This window comes from Lygodium microphyllum, chromosome 19, assembly GCF_053477565.2.
Source record: "Lygodium microphyllum isolate KBCC chromosome 19, Lygodium_microphyllum_v1.1.10, whole genome shotgun sequence".
In the NCBI taxonomy this organism is placed as follows: domain Eukaryota; kingdom Viridiplantae; phylum Streptophyta; class Polypodiopsida; order Schizaeales; family Lygodiaceae; genus Lygodium; species Lygodium microphyllum.
In genome coordinates this window covers 104,628,273-104,647,016 of record NC_141153.1, presented here as the reverse complement: position 1 = coordinate 104,647,016, position 18,744 = coordinate 104,628,273, and the positions used below count along the sequence as shown (strand labels likewise).

The following is an 18,744-nucleotide window of genomic DNA, read 5'->3' as shown; positions in this document are numbered from 1 at the left end:
TCTTCATACCCCATGTCATCAATACCAAGTCTCTCTCTTGAACTTGTAAGAACTCTTCTTCTCTAGGTAGCCCCTCCTTTTCATATTCCACAATCTAATTAATCCATGAATGCACGACTACATAGCTATCTTGCAAATTCTCTCCCTCAACATCAAGACTTGCTAGCAATTCCTATTCATAATCTATAAACTTCTTATCATTTTGGCCCCATCCTACAAGCATTGCTAAGCAGTAATATTCTCTAAGATCAAAAAGGTGTTGAATATCATTTAGCATGACATGTCTCTTTTTATTGATGAGGTAAGTGGAAAATGTTGAGACACAATCAAGAGGACCTTATTCAATCTCTACACTCAACTCTATCTCCTCTTCTTCCCCTTTTGTAATATTCTCACTTTTAAACAAAGCAACATCAAATCCCTACACTAGTTGGTTCTCAACATCCTCCTGAAACATTTCCCCCTTCTCTGCAACCTCTTTATCTTTATTTGCAATATCCTATGTCTTCTTCTCTTGTATTATATCTAAAGAAGAACTATCCATATGCTAAAGATATACAAGAAATCAAACATCCTTGTGAACTCAGACATTGATGCTGATACTAATAAAACGGGCAATCTACTTTCTACTTCTTGAATTCCTCGTCAATGAGGATAACTCTTGTTTGCAAAGTTATTCTAGCTACATTGGTAGCTTCCACTACATCACTATAATGGACAAACCCCTGAATGTCTAGGCCCTTCACATGTCTATCATAACAGTCCCTATAATCCTTCAGTTTGTCTTCAAGATCCTTCAAGAGCTCTTGCAAATCAAAGGGAACATTGAGCATATCTTTGATGTAGTTGAATCTAGATGAATTCCAATTGCATGGAGAAAATCAAAGAGCTTCCCATCACATGCATCCTCTAGATCCTCTTCCTCCGTTCCCTCTAGAAAAATCTTCCTTTTAGTCATCCTGATTACTCAGAAATTCTGAAACAAGACAAGTTTAGGAATACAAAGAATCAATTCACATTTGCTTACATCTAAATAAGCAATATAGATTTGTATAAGCCCTAATTACCTTTAAAATGACTCAACAAAAAGTGGTAATACATTTTTCAGTCTACATCACTTGGAATATGCTCTTAATATAGAGATTATGAGTTTAGGACTTATAAAATACGAGTTTGCTAGCCAAGCAACAAACATTAGCATCATCTTTCATGTTTCATCTGACATCTGCGATTTATGAGTTGATGACTTATGAAATGCGATTATAGAGGTGTCATAAAAACTTTTTGAGTCTTATCATGTTTCATTTGACAAAATATACCATTCAACAATGGAAAAAATCAACACAAAGTAAAGACAGACCCCTTACTTGTATTTCTTTAAAATAAATTATTCAATCATTTCTATTGCTCTCTGTGGAATTAAGAATAAATCACAACGCATGTGCATAAGAGAAATAATCAATAGAAGTTTGTTACCTTGGAAATATATTGCTTTATGAGCATAAACTAGTTTCATTAATAGCACACCTATTCTTGGCTTACAATGTGCAAGGTGTATGGTTGTAGGAAAGAGAAAAAATGCATAGAAGGAAAGTTTGTGTAAACAACAACCTGACTTAGCTTCACCTTATGTATTTATTTATAAAATGTCACCTTGGAACTCGCTCAAAAGGTACCATGCACACAAATTAAAAAAGGCTATGTTTAAACCTTTCCATTCACTTGAAAAATAATGCCATAATGTTTGAAAAGGTCAATGACACATGGCACAAGTTTCGAGGCAACAAGGATATACCTACCACATGTGTGGAGTAAATTTATTATTATGCTTCAAGGAAAGGTCCTTTTAAAAATAATTTTTGAACCACAAAGCCAATTTTCGAACTACTAAGCTCCTTTCTTCCTCCATTAGCGCGAGGCAGCTTCATCGCAACTTAAAATTTTTCAATACCCAACACAAGGTCCCATAATGCACAATATTTTCTATAGTCTTGGGCTAAAAAGAAGAAATTTTCTCTATAGTAATGTAATTTTCTATTTGATAGATCCTTGCTAGTTGTTATTTCTCTATAGTGATGCAATTTTCTTTAATAGATCCTAGCTAGTTCTATATCATTTTTTGTTTATGGATATTCTCTGAAATAAAATCAAATTTTCTTTTTTGACATATGAAGCGTGAAAACGACGGCTCTCTCTCATGGACATGTCTGCATTTCGCATTTCATATATCAACTGATGCAAGTGTGTTGTCATGCACTTTGAAGCAAAGCACTGGTGTCATTCAAGTATCTCATGATACTCTATATTGCCTTCTTATGTTTTTTGCTAGGGTTTGTCAAATACATGCTAACCACTTCCATTGCATAGGCAATGTAAAGACGTATAGCAATTATGGCATATATCAAGCTACCAACTGTGGATGCATAAGATCCTTGGCTATGTCAATCTTTTGCTTGTTTGACTTGGGATGTCCTAATTTTGAGTTTTTTTTGTTTTTTCTAGAGATTTCAAATGGCTAGAACTAAGTCTACTGCAAGAAAGCAAAAATTTGATCCTAGAGGCCTTGCTTCAAAGATCCATCAATCCTCCAAGTCTTCTAAACTTCCAAGGAAATCAAAGCTGAGGAGAAATTTTTCACAGCATGTTGCCTAAAGGAGATTAGAAGTGTAATGAAGGCTCTCAACAATGCAATTCCAAAACTGCCCTTTCAAAGGCTTGTCACATAAATTTGTGATAAGCATAGTCTTGATAGTTTTAGATGGACAAGGATGGCTCTCAATTGCATCGAGGAGGTTGCAAAAGATTTTTTGATTGATTTTTTTTCAAGATTTCTATATCTATGCTACTCATGCACATAGGGTTACACTTACAGACAAAGACATGATAATTCTTAGAAGGTTGAGATACAAATTTTCAAAGGTCATTGAGCCAGTCCCCCTTTTACTGATAATTCTTAGGCTTACACTTACCGGACAAAGACATGATAATTCTTAGGCTTACACTTATGGACATAGACATGATATTCTTGAGAAGCTAAGATACAGATTTTCAAAGGTCATTGAGCCAGTCCTCCTTATTGATGAGAAGACTTTCAATATTTTAAATGTGCCTCCATATAGAAAAAAGAAAGGTTTCTAAGTCTTAAGTCTTTTAAAGATGTCACCCATGAAAAAGACACAAGACAACATGAGAAAGAAAAAATGGACATAGAAGAGCAAGCAGATAAATGCAGGGAGTATGGAAGGAAGAAGGCAAAAGAAAAGGAAGCAAAGTAGCTACTACCATATTTTGAAAAAGAGCTATCTACCCTTCTTGGAAGGACAGATCTTGAGGGCTTCAATGTATGTTGTTTTTTACCTAGTGATATTAACAAAAGATCTGATATGATATTTTTTGCCTCTAACAGTGTTCAAATCCTCAAGAATAAAATAAGAGAAGTAAATAACTCTATTGTTCTTACTGGGATGATATATAATATACCCAAATTTGTTTTTACTTACTATATTTTTCTAGCAATAGGATTTTCATGTTTATGCTCACTATCTCCATTTCTTTGCTAGGTGTGTAATGCATGAGCTCTCCTTTGATATACAACAAAATTTAAGGTTCTTGATCCATCTATCTCATACTATATGAGGAGCGAGCTTGATGCAAGTGTATTTGATCATTGGTTCAATCCAATTGATTTTGATACTTTGGAGCTCCTTCTAATTCCATACAATGAAAAGTAAGTAATTTGATATTCTATTAAATTTTATGAGATTTTTTTTTTAAATTATGAAGTATGATTTTTTTCAATTCTCATTGGAACCTAATTAGAATAGGCTGTGTGGACAAGCAATGTTTCCTCATCAATCCTTTGAAAAGGAAGCCACGGAAATGCTTAGTTATAAGTTATATGATCCGAGGTTTCCTTGATATTTTGATCTTTTTTTGCAAGTACTCTAAATTTATTTTTTTTTACAAGTATTCTAAATTTTATTGTCTTTTTGGTACAAAGCTTTAAAAAGATTAATTAAAGTGCTAGAGAAAAAGCCTTCCATCCCTTCTAATTTACTTACAACAATGCAATATAGACAAGTTGTGGTAAGGTCTTGATTAATATGGTTGAAATATAATAAGAAAAATTATTCTATAAACTACCATGAACAAGTTTCATAGTTTTACTTTATATTGTTGCTTGCAGTGTCCTCATCAGGATGATAGTCACTCTTGTGGCTTAAGAGTAATTGCAAATTTCAGAAGATTGGTTAATTTTATTAATCTCAATAATGATAAAGTTATAAAGGTAATGTGAAAGATACTAAACTTCAAGATAGAGGTTCATTGCAAAATAGTCCATTGATAATAATAATATAGTCCATTGTAAAAATTAACAGTGAACTAATAATCTTTTTTTATAAATGTATGACAATTTTCAAGGAATTGCTATACAAGTGAGCATGTTTGGTATATAAGAGCAAAGGTCATAAAGTACATAATGGTCAATTGTAAGAAACTAAAAACAAACAATAGTGAGGGCTTGGACAATGAAGGAGAGGAAGTGCATGTAACTGCAACAGGTAAAGCAATGCCTTCAATACCTAAGGCCAACCAAAGCATCAAAAAAAGGCAAAACGACTCCTAGAAAGGATGTCTCTTTCTCCTAAGAAAAGGCCTCGAAAAAATAAGTTGTTTTGCCTTATTGCTTGTAAGCCCTTGTGTGTATAAGTCATGGAGATGGCTGACAAAAACTTGTCACAAAATTTGTGCATACATTTTATATTGATAGTAAAGATATATTTTATTACATATCTTTGCATTGTATATTCTTCTCTCTCCTCAATATCTACAAAAAATATGTTACAAATGTTTGTTAATCAGGAAGTAAAATCAAATGTACACTTAAGTGGATATAATATGATATAAAAACTTACTCATTTGTTATTAAGTTAAAATATAAATAAGCATGGTAGTTCAATATCTTCATTTTGTAAATCCAACCTCACTTGATGTAGCCTACATGATGATCTAACTTTTAGGATTACAATAATATCCTCATTGAACCAAACATCAAGATCCACTATAGGATCTTTGCTAAAATTATTCAGATTTTGATCCAAAGCAACTACTACTACCAATATAATGTCATCTACTATAATAAAATCTAACGATAAAATTTTGAGTAGCAACCATATATTTACAACCTATAGAGTCTTAATCTATCTTACATATAATTTTTTCTTGTCTTAATGTCCCATCCTTCATCAACAAATTGTATGGCATGGTCATATGTTAGTCACTTCACTAAAAGCATGGCCTTTGATCTTCTTATCTCAGCATTAGAAAAAAAATCAACAAATATATTAATAGACATAAACAATGTAATTTTACTTGGTGTATTTGAGAAATTAGGTTTTAATGCTCTCTATATCTCATAAAATATTTTACATCTATAGCCCTCACTAGCAGAGCTGGGACTTGGCAAAGGCCACTCAAAAGCTTAAAAAATCTGGCAAAGGAAGGGGGAATATTGATCCCCATTGGTTGTGTTGCATAGGGACAATATAAAAATGGCCATAAAATAATATTCCATTCTCTACAAGCTCTATCTTCTTTCTACATTTGTACATTTCTTCTCTATTTGAACCATGCATAACATCAATAGCATCAACAATAGACTCGATCGATTGCCATTCCTCAACATTAGAGGGGTAGACATCTACATAACAAACAAATGTTATAATGAAAAACATTAAACCAAGTTCAAGAAAAAAAAAGACTTTAAGAATTAAATTCTTACAACTTAGTTTATGCATTGAAAATTTTAAAATTCCAAGTTCCAAATATGGCTCTCTATGCATAAACACATGTTACACTAGTACCTCTTTTATGCTACTCTTATTTACTCCAAGCTTAAAATCTCAGATTCTACCCTTCCAAACAAAGATAAATTACCTTTTATATCTTCTTCTTTTCCCACATTTTGCCTGCTACATGGTAATCCAACTGCCTATTTGGAATGAGTTAAACATTGATATGGATGTGATTTGGAAGCTTTGACGTCTTGTTGAAAGTCGAATTTATGTATCCATGAGACACACACACACACACACACACACACACACACACACACACACAGGAGTAGGCTACCACAAAGGAGAGAAAACATAAAGTGCCAAGCTTTTTACTAATTTAAATTTAGATTAAACTGATCATTATCACTAATCCAAATATATCATTAAATAAAAGTGACCGAGACTATATACCATTAATACAAAGAATATCATAGTCACGAATGTAAGAGGCTAAAAATAAATATTGATAATATAAATTCGTAATATTATTGTGTACATATATTTTTGTAAAATGATTGTCTTTTTTTAAATAGAAGTTTCATTACAAAAGCTTTGCTCCTATTGGTCTAAAGCACTCTCTCTCTCTCTCTCTCTCTCTCTCTCTCTCTCTCTCTCTCCCCTAAAAAGTTTGAATTTAGATTAAATCGATCATTATCACTAATCCAAATATATCATTAAATAAAAGTGACCGAGACTATATACCATTAATACAAAGAATATCATAGTCACGAATGTAAGAGACTAAAAATAAATATTGATAATATAAATTCGTAATATTATATATATATATCTTTTTGCAAAATGGTTGTCTTTTTTAAATAGAAGTTTGATTACGGAAGCCTTTCTCTCTCTCTCTCTCTCTCCCCTAAAAAGCATTTTTGAGACCTCAAAACTCCCCTAATGCCCATGTTGTTGCTCCTTGATTCTTTTAAGCAAGGTGAAGACAAGCCAATCAAACTTGGCTAGCTCAGATTCAAGCCATAATCGTCCCTCTCTATTGGAAGTCCTTTCTCATTGTCTTTATAGGATTTTTTCTTCTTGTCTTTATAGCTCCACAAGTAGTCTCACAATTGTTGCAAAACATGGTTAAGCAAGAAGATAAGATGAGCTATGGAAAAAAAATAAAGTGGAAAAACATGATGCCACCCATATAGATTTGATTGATTTGATAGTGAAGCAACATTTTCTATAACCTTTCAAATATGCCACTTTTCCCTCTCTTTGCTTACGAGATACGACCCTCTATGCCTATTGCAATTGTCACTTTTCAACTTTACACTGTCCCTTGAATGCCCACAAGACCTCTAGCTCATTTAAAGTGTCAAAGTGTAGGGAAAACAACCTAAAACTTAAAAACTTTGGATTGTTTTGATCCCCTTGGCTATATCATTGGTGTCAATGGCAAACACTACAAATTTTTTTATCTTCAATGCTTGTGCTTTGCGACTCCTTAGGCTTGGTTATCTCTCTTCTTTGGTTCTCCTTGGCTTTGGCTCCACTTTTGTTCTTTCGACTTCCTTTTGACATTCTTTGGTAGGTAGGCTTTATGGAGTGTTTTCTCATCTTGGTCTTCTTCATCTTCTTAAACTTCTTTTCCTTCACAAATTTTAATTGGTTGCTCTTTGACTTTTAAGTCTTGTGACATTCTCTTTTTAATGGATACACAAAGATACATTACTTTGGCTCTTTAAAACATTACATTGGCATTGGATTTGATTTTGAAAAACATACTTGCACACTTGTGTATTAGAAATAAAACATTGCTTTTGGAATACTCAATGGCATATATAATGCATACATGTGTGTATATGACATATAACATTTATATGATAATGAAGATACATCACTAGCTGTAAAATTTGACAAATGGAATGATAAGATTTAGATCAATACCAATTTTTACAAGGCTCAATATGAAAGGGATTAGTTAAGACCCGTTCAAAGGAAGCAAGTGTGAAAATGTCTTTTTTAAATGAGGCTCTTTTAAGCCTTCATGACAACAATTATATTGGACATGAAAAAAAAAGACAGGATGGAGAGAGGAAATGTGACATCATACCAGTCCAATTGAAATGCAAGATCAGGGTGTTAATTTTAAGGCAATGAACTAGGCAACATCTTCCTATTAAGTCAACCAGATTGTAGAGCTTTTGAGCTGTCAACTGAACAAGTATAACATCTTCCTCTTCTTGTCTTTATGCTCAAATGCAACCCCTTTCTCAAGCAACCCCTTTTTTCAAATAAGCATACCTTAAAACAAAAGATAAAACATTTTGATCAAATGAGAAAGGGTGAATTTTGAGGACACATGAGCATGTCCTTGATGCCAGTGACCTAGTGGAGATTATCCTTTTAGTAGTAGGTGCTTGATTTTTGGCACAATATCCTTATATTAAGCAATCAAAGAAGCTCTCTTTTCCTCTCTATCTCTGATAGGCACAAAAGCTACGAAAACCTCTTCAACAATACATGCATTCAGTCCCGTGTGTGGACACAAAAGCACAAACTTGAAAATAATTGTACTCTCATTAGTTGGTCTTTCCTTCCAATGCACCAGTAATAGTACAAGTCTCAACTACTCTTATGCACCCATAAATGCCCTTGGAACCACCTTCCTCTACACGTCCTACACATGGCTACATCGATCGCTCTTCCTTGTTTTTTACCAAATTGCATTATGCGTCCATTTTCAAGACCTTGATATGTAGGTTGCACCTTTCACCACTTTGATGCATTCAAACATCAAATTGCAACTACTGTTGGGCCCTTTCGACCACAACTACCTACATTAGAAAGTCCTTTGATACATCTATTTTGGTGCCCTCTATGATCAATTGTAACATGTGGACATGGCGATTTTAATCTCCCTTTCTTCACCCTTGTGTAACTTAATCTCTTGTTTACATGTAGCTACCTCCTCTGTGCATCTTTCTCCACTTTGACACATTCAAACATCGACTTGCAACCACTGTTAGGCCTTTATGACCACAACTACCTGCATTAGAATCTCCTTTGCTACATCTATTTTGATGTCCTCTAAAATCAATTGTAACATGTGGACATGGCAACTTTAATCTCCCTTTCTTCACCGTGGAGCTTAATCTCTTGTTTACATGTAGCTACCTCCTCTTTGCATGCAACTCCTTTCCCCACAAACCCATCACAAACTTGTTCCTCATAGAACCTTCTTCAATGTATACATGCCATCGAGGCAACACTCACCCACATCTCAAAAACTTCCTGCCAGGTATCTTTACATGAAGGCTCTCGGTAAGTAGGATTAAAATTACAATCACACGCATATAAGAGCAGTTGACAACCCAATTACAGCATGCCACAAAACATTTATGTCGACAACCCAATTATAGCAAACATTAACACAATCCAGTGTACCTTGAGAAGATTACCACTAGACCACCTAATTTCAAACATCAGAGGATAAACCCCATTGCGCTCTCTCTCTCTCTCTCTCTCTCTCTCTCTCTCTCTCTCTCTCTCTCTCACATATTTGCATCACCTGCAAGTCTACTTGAAATCCAGAACCTGCCACTCATCTGCAACAACTCACAAAGATAAACTCAGCCTTCACATTTGTTCCTCTTGCATCACAGAATGTTAGCTCCAGCAGCAGAGAACAAACTCCAAGATAGTTTCACTAGATCTGAATCACCCAGATGTAGAGAACTGCAACAAAGACATCAGAGGACTAGTACTTGACACGTGCAATCAACGACCATAAAAACATACACAAAAATAAGTATCCCACACCAGACTCTGAAACAATGTATATGCTTCAAATGCAAACAATCAATAATGCTTATCAAGCATATTTTGAGGGATTCCACATCTATGTTAAACACTTCAGCTAAGGTGATATGTCAAAAAAGAAAAAAGCCATGGCACATTTATGCATGCCGTAATTTACAAAAGTTGAGACAAAACCAGAACATTTAGGCAAAGCAAAAAATTAGTGCAGAATTTGAAGGACATAAAACAAGTTTGAGGGTAACAGTGAGACTTACCATTGTGTAATTAAGTTCCAGGTAATCAGAAATATACTGAAATTAGTCAAGGTGAGCAGCAGATGCGCAATGCAGAACCAGTATACAACTTGCTGATCTGGCAGCAAGAAACAAGTGCTAACTGACAGCTGTTGAAGTAGCTCTTATTTTCAGAAAGCTACCATGTAAACCTAGAACTACAAGCCTTCTGATGAGGTTCAGCCGTCAGAACAGCATCTTTAGCGCACTAGAGGCACACCAAGTTGATTCAAAATATTAATGTGATATGACCTAACGGGGTACAAACAGCTCCGCTTCCAGATAGACAGCTTATGCAGTCCTTAGGGAAGACTTTTCGAGTAAAAGTACAAGAAAACCTTTGTTCTCCTTGAAAAGATAGGCAGACAGGCTTAAAATCCACCTAAGATACTGTTCGGCCATAGCTCACAGCAGCAATATAAAGATTTTTGGACCACTTTTCCTGCAAAGAAGTACTTAATAGTAAGCATATGTGAATCAGTGACCTGGTTTGAATGAGGAACTTTTTCAGTTGAGCCTCACCTTTACATGTGTACTTGGAAATGCAGATGTACGAAGTGTTTCTTGTGTCTCATCAAAAGGTTTTCTTCTAGGTACACTCAAAACAAAAGCTGCTTGGTCCCAAGTAGCAGCAGTGGCTGTGATTCGATATCCATTATCCCAACGTCGATGGATGCCCTCACTTGGGTACAGAAAATCCAACTCAACTACCTGCCAGCCACAGTAGGCCCAAAAAGTTATTGTTGGTTCACAGAAACTTATATTGCCAAAATAGTTCTTACTAGTAAGGATGATTAACACAAAAAGCAAAACAGATGACTCACTTGATCAGTAAATCCGGCATTTCTAGACATGACAACGCCCCACCGACTCCCAGCAGTGGCCATTGAAGTAACATAAAATCCTTCTCTCCACTTCTTGTTTATCCATTTGAATGGAAATGAATCACTGACTTTGTAAGACTGCTGTGTATATTGAGTGCCTGCGGTTGAAAGATCCGCCCAAATATTTATTTCACATGCAAACTGATTAGACCTTGCTATCATAGCTATCCTCATGCAAGAACAAGTAGACAATCATCCTTTTGCCAGAAGTATTTGGATACTGACCTTTTGACATCACTACCAAGGAGCTTCCATTATTGGCTCCTGCTATGGCACTGATGTAGTAATTTTTCTCCCACTGCTCCATGATCCATTCCTTTAATACAGAAGTTCACCCAGATCATAGCAATTAGAATCAACATTACTCAAAGTCTGTTCTATTCCTCAGAAACACATGTTTACCCAGACCATAGCAATTAGAATAAACATTACTCAAAAGTCCACAAAACAGAATGCATGATAAATGAGGAAATTGATAGGAGTAAGCACCTTGTGTAGAAAGAACTGAGATAATTCATACACTTGCATAGTAAACCCTGTTCCCGCATCCATGATGAGTGCCCACAGATTACTGGATGATGCAACACTACTTATGTACAAGCCATCTTCATTTCCTTTCTCCACATGTTGTGCCAACCTGTTATCTGCAACATTGTAGTGATACCTGCAGAATCAATACAGCAAGAATAACAGATGAACACACATCCTTAAAAATGGGATCTCTAGTACAGGTAAAGCCTGCAGCCTTTTGACCATTTGATCCCTTAGCAAAAAAAAATATTTCACATGCCAATGTCAAAAGCTTTGCCCTTTCATTTTCAAACTATATAATAACACTGAGTTAGCATCAGCAGTAAACTGCAAGCTGAAAAGTCAACAGAACTGATAATTTTGCTTGTCCCAGAATTTCTTCAGCAAATCGAGCAGCTTGTGCTATAAAGATCCCCATACACAAAGTCTTATGGTGCTATTGCATTTTCTGAACTGTGTGAATGTATCAAATATCAATTACTTCTATTAAAGCAGGGCCCTTCTAATCATTGATATTTATGCATCGTGGACAGCTCAAGGACAACTGTAGCCTGATTATTCTCAATAACTGATGCCATACTATGTTTGTTGAAGCCCATAGCCACTGCTGCTAGACAAGCTTTAATCTTTGTATAATGAAGATTTGGGATTGAACCAAATACCTCTGCTTCATAGGCCGGCGAGCATTATATACAGTAATCCATTGTGTGGCAGGCATACCCAATCGAACTTTCTTTTTGGGTTGATCATCTTCCTCCTCCTCAGCATTCAATCTTAAACGTTTCTGGCCAACCTGAATGGAAAAAATCACCACTCACAACCTAAACTAAATCTAGAGAAATGCACGAATGGACCTGCTATATTTCAGATAAAAAGAAAGAGCCTCGATTCACAGAAACTTTAAATATAATAACCAACCTTCTGTGCCCCATCAGTGTTGATGGGCCTCATGGCAGGGTTTGATCCAATAATACCATCAAAGAGGGCAATGAGTTTCCCATAGTTGGGCTCCTCATCAAACTTCATGTTAACAACCAGCTCTAAGAAGTGTTTAAAAGGTGGAGGGCAAAAGCAGCATAGCATTTCAGGAGATGTCGCCATTTTCTTTTTGCACACCAAGAAGCCTTTATTGTCGCCCTGGAAATGTAAAACAGCTGTTAGCAGATGTAAACCTTAACCAAACAAGAGAAGAAAATCCCACTTCAGATCCACCGACCAAGAGAGAGTGAAGCTGACAGTAGAAAACATGCACTGAAAATACATGGGACACAGCAACTTCAATAAGCTACAATAAAAACTGCAATTCAGTGAGTGAGATGGAATCCAACATTTTACAGACCTGATAGCCTTGCCAAGGTAACCGCCCTCTCAGCAAAAAAATTAGAGTGTATGCTAATGATTCCAGGTCATCTCTCCTGCTGCCTGTTCGACCTAGGTGGGCATGCACACTTGCATACCTAACAGTCCCCCTAAACAAACATAACAGTTTATGAGCACCCTGATGATTTTCAAACATAATACCATCTGTACTAGGAAAGATGCAACAGCTCTGTACCTAAAAACATCAGGCTTCTGATCATACTCAACATGCTGACCAGTAGCACCATCCTTCCATCTTGTTGCTGCAAGGCAAAACACATCATCAGTATTCCAGAATAAAAGGCACACAAAACACCAGCTATTCAGTTGTTCCACAACATACCTAAACCCAAGTCAATTAAGAAAAGCTTTTTTTCTTCAGGTGTCCCAGGTTGTCCAAGCAAGAAATTCTCAGGCTTCACATCACCATGCACATACCTAGAAGAAATCAAAGTGATTAAAACAAAACAACACACAAAAGCCCACTAGCATCAGCATTGTGTTGATTGAGCCAGCAAAAAGCATGTGATACACACCCTCTGTTGTGCATTTTCTCAAGGATCGAAATGGCTTCAACAGCTATACAAGCAACCATTTCTGTTGCCATCCTGTAGCACACCAGAGAAGGAAAAACAGTAGAGAATGCTGTTTAAATAATCATCACTTGTTGTCTGTATGGAAGAAACCAAACTATACATTATTGTTGTAATCTTACGCTTGGCCAGAGGTGTTCCAGACATCCCAAAGACTGGGCCCTAGCATGTCCATGACCTGACCAATGACAAAAAACCAAGTAGAACAAAGCATTTTAATGCCTGCAGATTGGGAGGAAAAAACCCACCCTATCAACACCACATTTTTCAACAATTAACAGGACTCTTGAGCACTTGCCATGACATAATAGTCTCCCTGTCGACCTTTGAAGTGTACACGAGGAACACCATGACTGCCACCAAGGGTACTGCCACATAAAAGACATCAACAATAGGTAGATGCTCTCAAAAACTTCGTCAAGCCTAGCAAATATGCTACAAAGAAGATTCCAATCTAAAATTAACTGTTCCAGATCCAAAATCAAGTCTCTGCCAACTAAAAACTTACTTGTACACTTGCCATTCATATGGTGGCCCATAGTTACAACCTTTACTATTACGGTGCTCAAATTTCAAGGCCACCTGCCAGACAGTGTACTGTTTAGTTTGCATTTAAATTACAGGAGCAATCGATCGGTAATCTAGAACAAACTTACCTCCACTGCCTGGGGACCCGTCCGTTCAGTTCCTCCATTTAATCTTCGTCCAATATACACTTGTCCAAATCCACCCTTACCAAGCTTTCTTTCCACCTTATACATTGGAGATCCTTCGACTTGGACCTATTCCATGAAACATACCCAGCAAATGTGAGAAAGGAACTGAAATTGGATCCATAAATGAGACCAAGGTAGACAGACTGTTCAAGAGGGCACTGTAAACACATACCCTTTCAGGTATTGGTGCAGCGCTTTGATCTTCATCAGCTCCAGGCACCTTTTCGGCACTCCTACCAGCACTCTCTTCATCCATTTTCCTCTTATTGGAATGGTGAAGAGGAGAAGGTTCTTGAGCGTTGATATCGGGTACAGCTTTCTCAAAGTTACAACGATCTGCGGGTTGATCTGGCTGTAACGCTAACTTTTTCCTACCAGGAGCTCGTGTAGCCCTAGCTCTCGGGGCTGGCACAACCTTTGCAGTTTGCTTTGCTGTGCGAGTATTTGCTTCCGGCTTGGGTAATGGTGTGCTTGCACCAAGTGCTGCTGCTTCCTTAGCTACAGCTGCCCGAGTCCTAACAGGTTCCCGTGCCGGGGTTACAGCCTCATTAGTTACCCTCTTCCTGCCTGCAGTTTGACGCCGAGGAGTTCGCTGCTGTGGAAGCTGAAGCAGCTCTTCCTCCTTATCTTCCTGTTTATGCCTGTTCTGTGTATATTCCTGCTGTTGCGTGGTGGGATCTACCGTGGGAACAGCAATGGGGCTAACATGTGGAGAACGAGGCTGTCGCGCTCCACTGCGCAGTTCAGGCATCCTTCACCCATGCACTCGAATCGAGGAACGGACGCGGATTCCACTCATATCATCCGCAAGGGAGAAGGTGTTTACAAGGGCCAGGATAGGCAATGAGCTTCCCGGGGGGGAAAAAACAAAAACGGTCGCGTTAGGGTTTCGACCAAATGCAAGCCATTTCCAGGAAGCACAAGACCTACAGAAGGCACAGGCGGAAGCAGAAACGCAAAATCGATGGAGCGAGCTCGAAATGCAGGGCAAGCGATGGCGGATAAGGGAAGGAGGGGCAAGGGGGTCGTACCTGGGGAGAGACGAGGCGAGGGACGGCGATGTGAGCGGGCGGGGGGAGGGGGCCGGGGGCCGGGGAGGCGATGGAGAGCTTGGAGCTGGGGGCGGGGGGAGGTGTGACAGGAGCGGGGCCGTCCGGGCGGTCCGGTCCGTCTGTCTTTCTTTCTTTCTGTTCTTCTTCTGGGTCTCCGTCTTCTTCTTCTTCTTCGTTTTCGCCTTCGTCTTCGTCTGTGCAATCAGAAACAGAAAAGAGAGGCACGGAATATCAACACAAATGGTAAAAGGGGGCAAACTTAACTCTAAGAGGCAGAGACAATTTATACAAAGTTTATTTATATTAGGATTAATTAGGCCTTAATTTCCTCTCTCTCTCTCTCTCTTTTTTTTCGTAAATCCTCTCTCTCTCTCTCTCTCTCTCTCTCTCTCTCTCTCTCTCTCTCTTTTTTCGTAAATCCTCTCTCTCTTTTTTTTTTTCGTAAAAAAATCCTCTCTCTCTCTCTACCGCCTTAACTTCTTCCCCTCTCTCTAGTCCTGCCCGCCGTCGATCTCCATCCAACGGTCACCCTCCCCCCTTCACCACTTTATTAAACTTGGGAAAAAGAAAAACACATATCCCGCCGAATATTATCCCCCTCAACAATCAAATTTTTCGTTTTTTTTGCACCGGTTCCCCCATGGTTTCTTACCCCCCCCCCCCAAAAACCAAACAAAGCTTATGCACACCCAACTTCCAATATAAAATATGTAAATCAAAAACAAATTGCAAGAAAAATGGACACTCTTAGAGTTTCAAGCCTAACATGTGAAAGCTGTCTCCAACTATTTTCATCCTTGTTGACCCTCTCCAAACCCATCTTACCCAAGATGCTTCGCTTACACCCACACCGTTGGGGAATCACAAATATTTAAAAGTATTGCCCCTTCTCATGACATTCTCTTTCCATCCCAATCCAAGCAAGTTCTCCTCCATGATAATAATTGTGGAAGACTTCCCAATATTGATTTTAAATCATGTTGTTTTCTCATATATGTCCAAGACTCGCATTGCCTTCTCCAAGTCAACTTTGTTTACCTTCAAAATCAACAAGTCATTCGCAAAACCTTATCATGCAAGTTATTTACACCTATACTTTACCCCATGTAGCTCACCATTTTAGTAAGGTTAACAATTAGAAATAATAGTGGATGCATAGCCAGAGGGCATCCCTACCTTACCCCCCTTTTCACCTCTGAAGGATTGCAATGAGCCATTTACTAAGATGTATGCTTACATGCTTTCTATGGAGATATGCTAGGTTTTGCAAAAGAAAACATGAAGTGTACAAATGCAACTGAAACATAGCGAACCAAGACACTAATGCATCAAGGGCAAAGCTATCCAACGATCAATTGTTCTCATGGAAGCAATACAAGGAGCAATGTCAATGAGTATCATCCTTCATAGTAGATCCTGAGTACAACAACCATTATGTTTAGGCACAAGATGACGAGGATATAGTAGACTTGAGTTGAGGTTGAGGAAATGCAAAAAACTAATGTGGAAGACCGTGAATGATAGATCAACATGCTAGAAATCAAAATGTAGCATGTCTTTAAGATCAGAGAAGGTAAACACAATAGTGTATAACTTAGCCACTATCTTTGAGTGACGAACAATGACATTGGAAATGAAATGTAGCAGTATGATGCGCCTCCAAGTGCTAAAGAGCAACACGGCAACCTACTAGAATAAAATATAGTTATGAAAATGTTTTGCAAGTAACGAATGATAGGGGGGACTGCATCGAAGAAAATGTGATTATTTACGATATGATGGCAATAGTAGGTTGGAACCAAATGCAATAGTCGATAGTCACCAAATGGTTAAGGTTGCAAGTGCATATGGCAACAACAAAAGTTGCAGTAATGGGCCTACACAATGGCAAAGGGATGCAAGTGACCTAGCACACTCTTTTTTTTTTAAAGATGGAACCAACCAATATGTGTAGGTTTGTTTATGGGACAATGAAGCTAAGTGCATTTGAGCTAACAAAGGTTTAATGTGCAATGCACCTTTTTTAACTTAACACCTTTACCAAAAAAGAATGAAAGATTGGCAATTGTAAAGGATTGGGAAGATATTAATGATTAGGAGAAAATAAAATACCAGCTACATTGGTAGGTATAAGATGTGAGCAACTTTTATTTTTCCCATCCTTTAGTAATAACAAAGATAGTCTCTTTCATCTCACCTTCTCTTGTAGCTTTCATGGTTTCTCTCTCTTTCTCTCTCCATTTCTAGTATGTCTCGTTATCTAAACTTTCTCTCTTTTGTAGTCTTCTCTCTCCATTTCTAGTATGTCTCTCTTTCTCTCTCCATTTCTAGTATGTCTCTCGTTATCTAAACTTTCTCTCTTTTGTAGTCTTCTCTCTCCTCTTAGTACCCTTCTTGACAAGTGGTACCATAGCCACAACTCTTTGGTCCATTTTCAATCACATTCCAAACCTATTTTCTCTATTTTTTAGCTTGAAAATCCATGGCCACTTAGGTACATCAAGTACAAACCTTACAAAGAGAATTGCAATGAGTAGTGGTTCTTCATAGGAAGAAGACAAGCTTTATTGAAGGATTCTACAAGAGATGGTGACAAAGTCAGAGGCAGACCGGTCAAAGTAGCAACATGTCATCAATTTCTATGCCATTTTGAAGGTACTTGAGTAAAGGAAGCTTACAGGAGCTAGAGAGAGTCTTAGTTTTAGTTACTTTTTTTGGAGCAAGTTTCTATCTCTTCGTTCTCTTCAAAACCTACAAGCTACCATGGATCTTGGAGCTCTATTTTTCAGCTAAAAATTCCATGGCCACTTAGTTACATCAAGTACAAACCTTACAAAGAGCATTGCAGTGAGTAATGGTTCTTTACAAGAAGAACATAAGCTTTATTGAAGGATTCTACAAGAGATGATGATGAAGTTGGAGGTAGACTAGTCAAAATAGCAGCACGTCATCAATTTTTGTGCCATTTTGAAGGTACTTGAGTAAAAGGAGGCTTACAAGAGTTAAGAGTGTGTTAGTTTTAGTTACTTTTTTTGGAGCAAGTTTTTGTATCTTCATTCTCTTCAAGACCTACAAGTTGCCATGGATTTTGGAGCTCTTCTTGCTCAAATCATTCATTTCCATTCTTCAAGCCTTGATTAGGAGTGTTTTTGGCATCATTTTAAGCCCTACAATAACTAATGACCATGTGAATGGTTCTATATATTGACAAGGACAACTACCACAAATTTTGGCACTGTTTTTACTCATTTATCTACTCATTCTTTAGTGGCTTACAACACTTAATCTCTCTTATACACTTTAATGAGGCAGTAATTAACAAGTTTCAATAATCTTCCAACAAGATTGCACATCATTTGGCCACTTTCTTCATCTTCTATCATAGAAACCCTAAAATGTAGTAAGACAACCATAGCTACTTGCTTGGCATTCTCAATTTCTTGAAGATTCGTCATTAATGCTTTAGTCTTGAGAGTCTTCTACAGTGTTTCTAGTTGAAGAATGAAGCAAGATTACAAGTATTGGAGCTTGTTGATTACCAATAAGCCATTATGGGGTGGAATTTGGGAATTTTTGTTAGAAGTCTTCAATTCTTCATCAATGAGTACTCGAGAATGATAAATACCCTTCAAGATTGAAGTTTCCTTGACTTCCAAGCAACCATCATTGGTCATTGTACAAGATTGAAGCTTTTTGAGCATTCAAGAGCTATTCTTAGAGCTATGCAATTGA

General features: G+C 37.3%; 1 protein-coding gene across 1 annotated transcript; it reads right to left on the bottom strand.

Annotated features, from left to right (window-relative positions):
• Positions 1 to 9,821: 9,821 nt before the first annotated feature.
• Positions 9,822 to 15,262, bottom strand: LOC148020236 (casein kinase 1-like protein HD16). Its single transcript, XM_087700565.1, has 17 exons — positions 14,992 to 15,262; positions 14,133 to 14,808; positions 13,901 to 14,026; positions 13,753 to 13,826; positions 13,543 to 13,612; positions 13,367 to 13,422; positions 13,188 to 13,259; positions 12,995 to 13,089; positions 12,848 to 12,914; positions 12,632 to 12,761; positions 12,211 to 12,429; positions 11,955 to 12,085; positions 11,251 to 11,425; positions 10,987 to 11,077; positions 10,702 to 10,859; positions 10,400 to 10,588; positions 9,822 to 10,319 (listed from the first exon to the last, which is right to left on the bottom strand). The coding sequence occupies exons 2-17, from the start codon at positions 14,709 to 14,711 to the stop codon at positions 10,260 to 10,262; spliced, it is 2,292 nt and encodes a 763-aa protein (XP_087556691.1). The 5' UTR covers positions 14,712 to 14,808; positions 14,992 to 15,262; the 3' UTR covers positions 9,822 to 10,259.
• Positions 15,263 to 18,744: the final 3,482 nt, after the last annotated feature.

Bases quoted from the DNA above. Each gene is read 5' to 3' on its own strand.
- LOC148020236 (XM_087700565.1), bottom strand. From the start codon at position 14,711: ATGCCTGAACTGCGCAGTGGAGCGCGACAGCCTCGTTCTCCACATGTT. The intron at 13,260-13,366 runs GTAAGATTACAA...GGTGTGCTACAG, and splicing joins TGGAACACCTCTGGCCAAGC to GATGGCAACAGAAATGGTTG. The intron at 11,426-11,954 runs GTATTTGGTTCA...TTGATTCTGCAG, and splicing joins CGCCGGCCTATGAAGCAGAG to GTATCACTACAATGTTGCAG.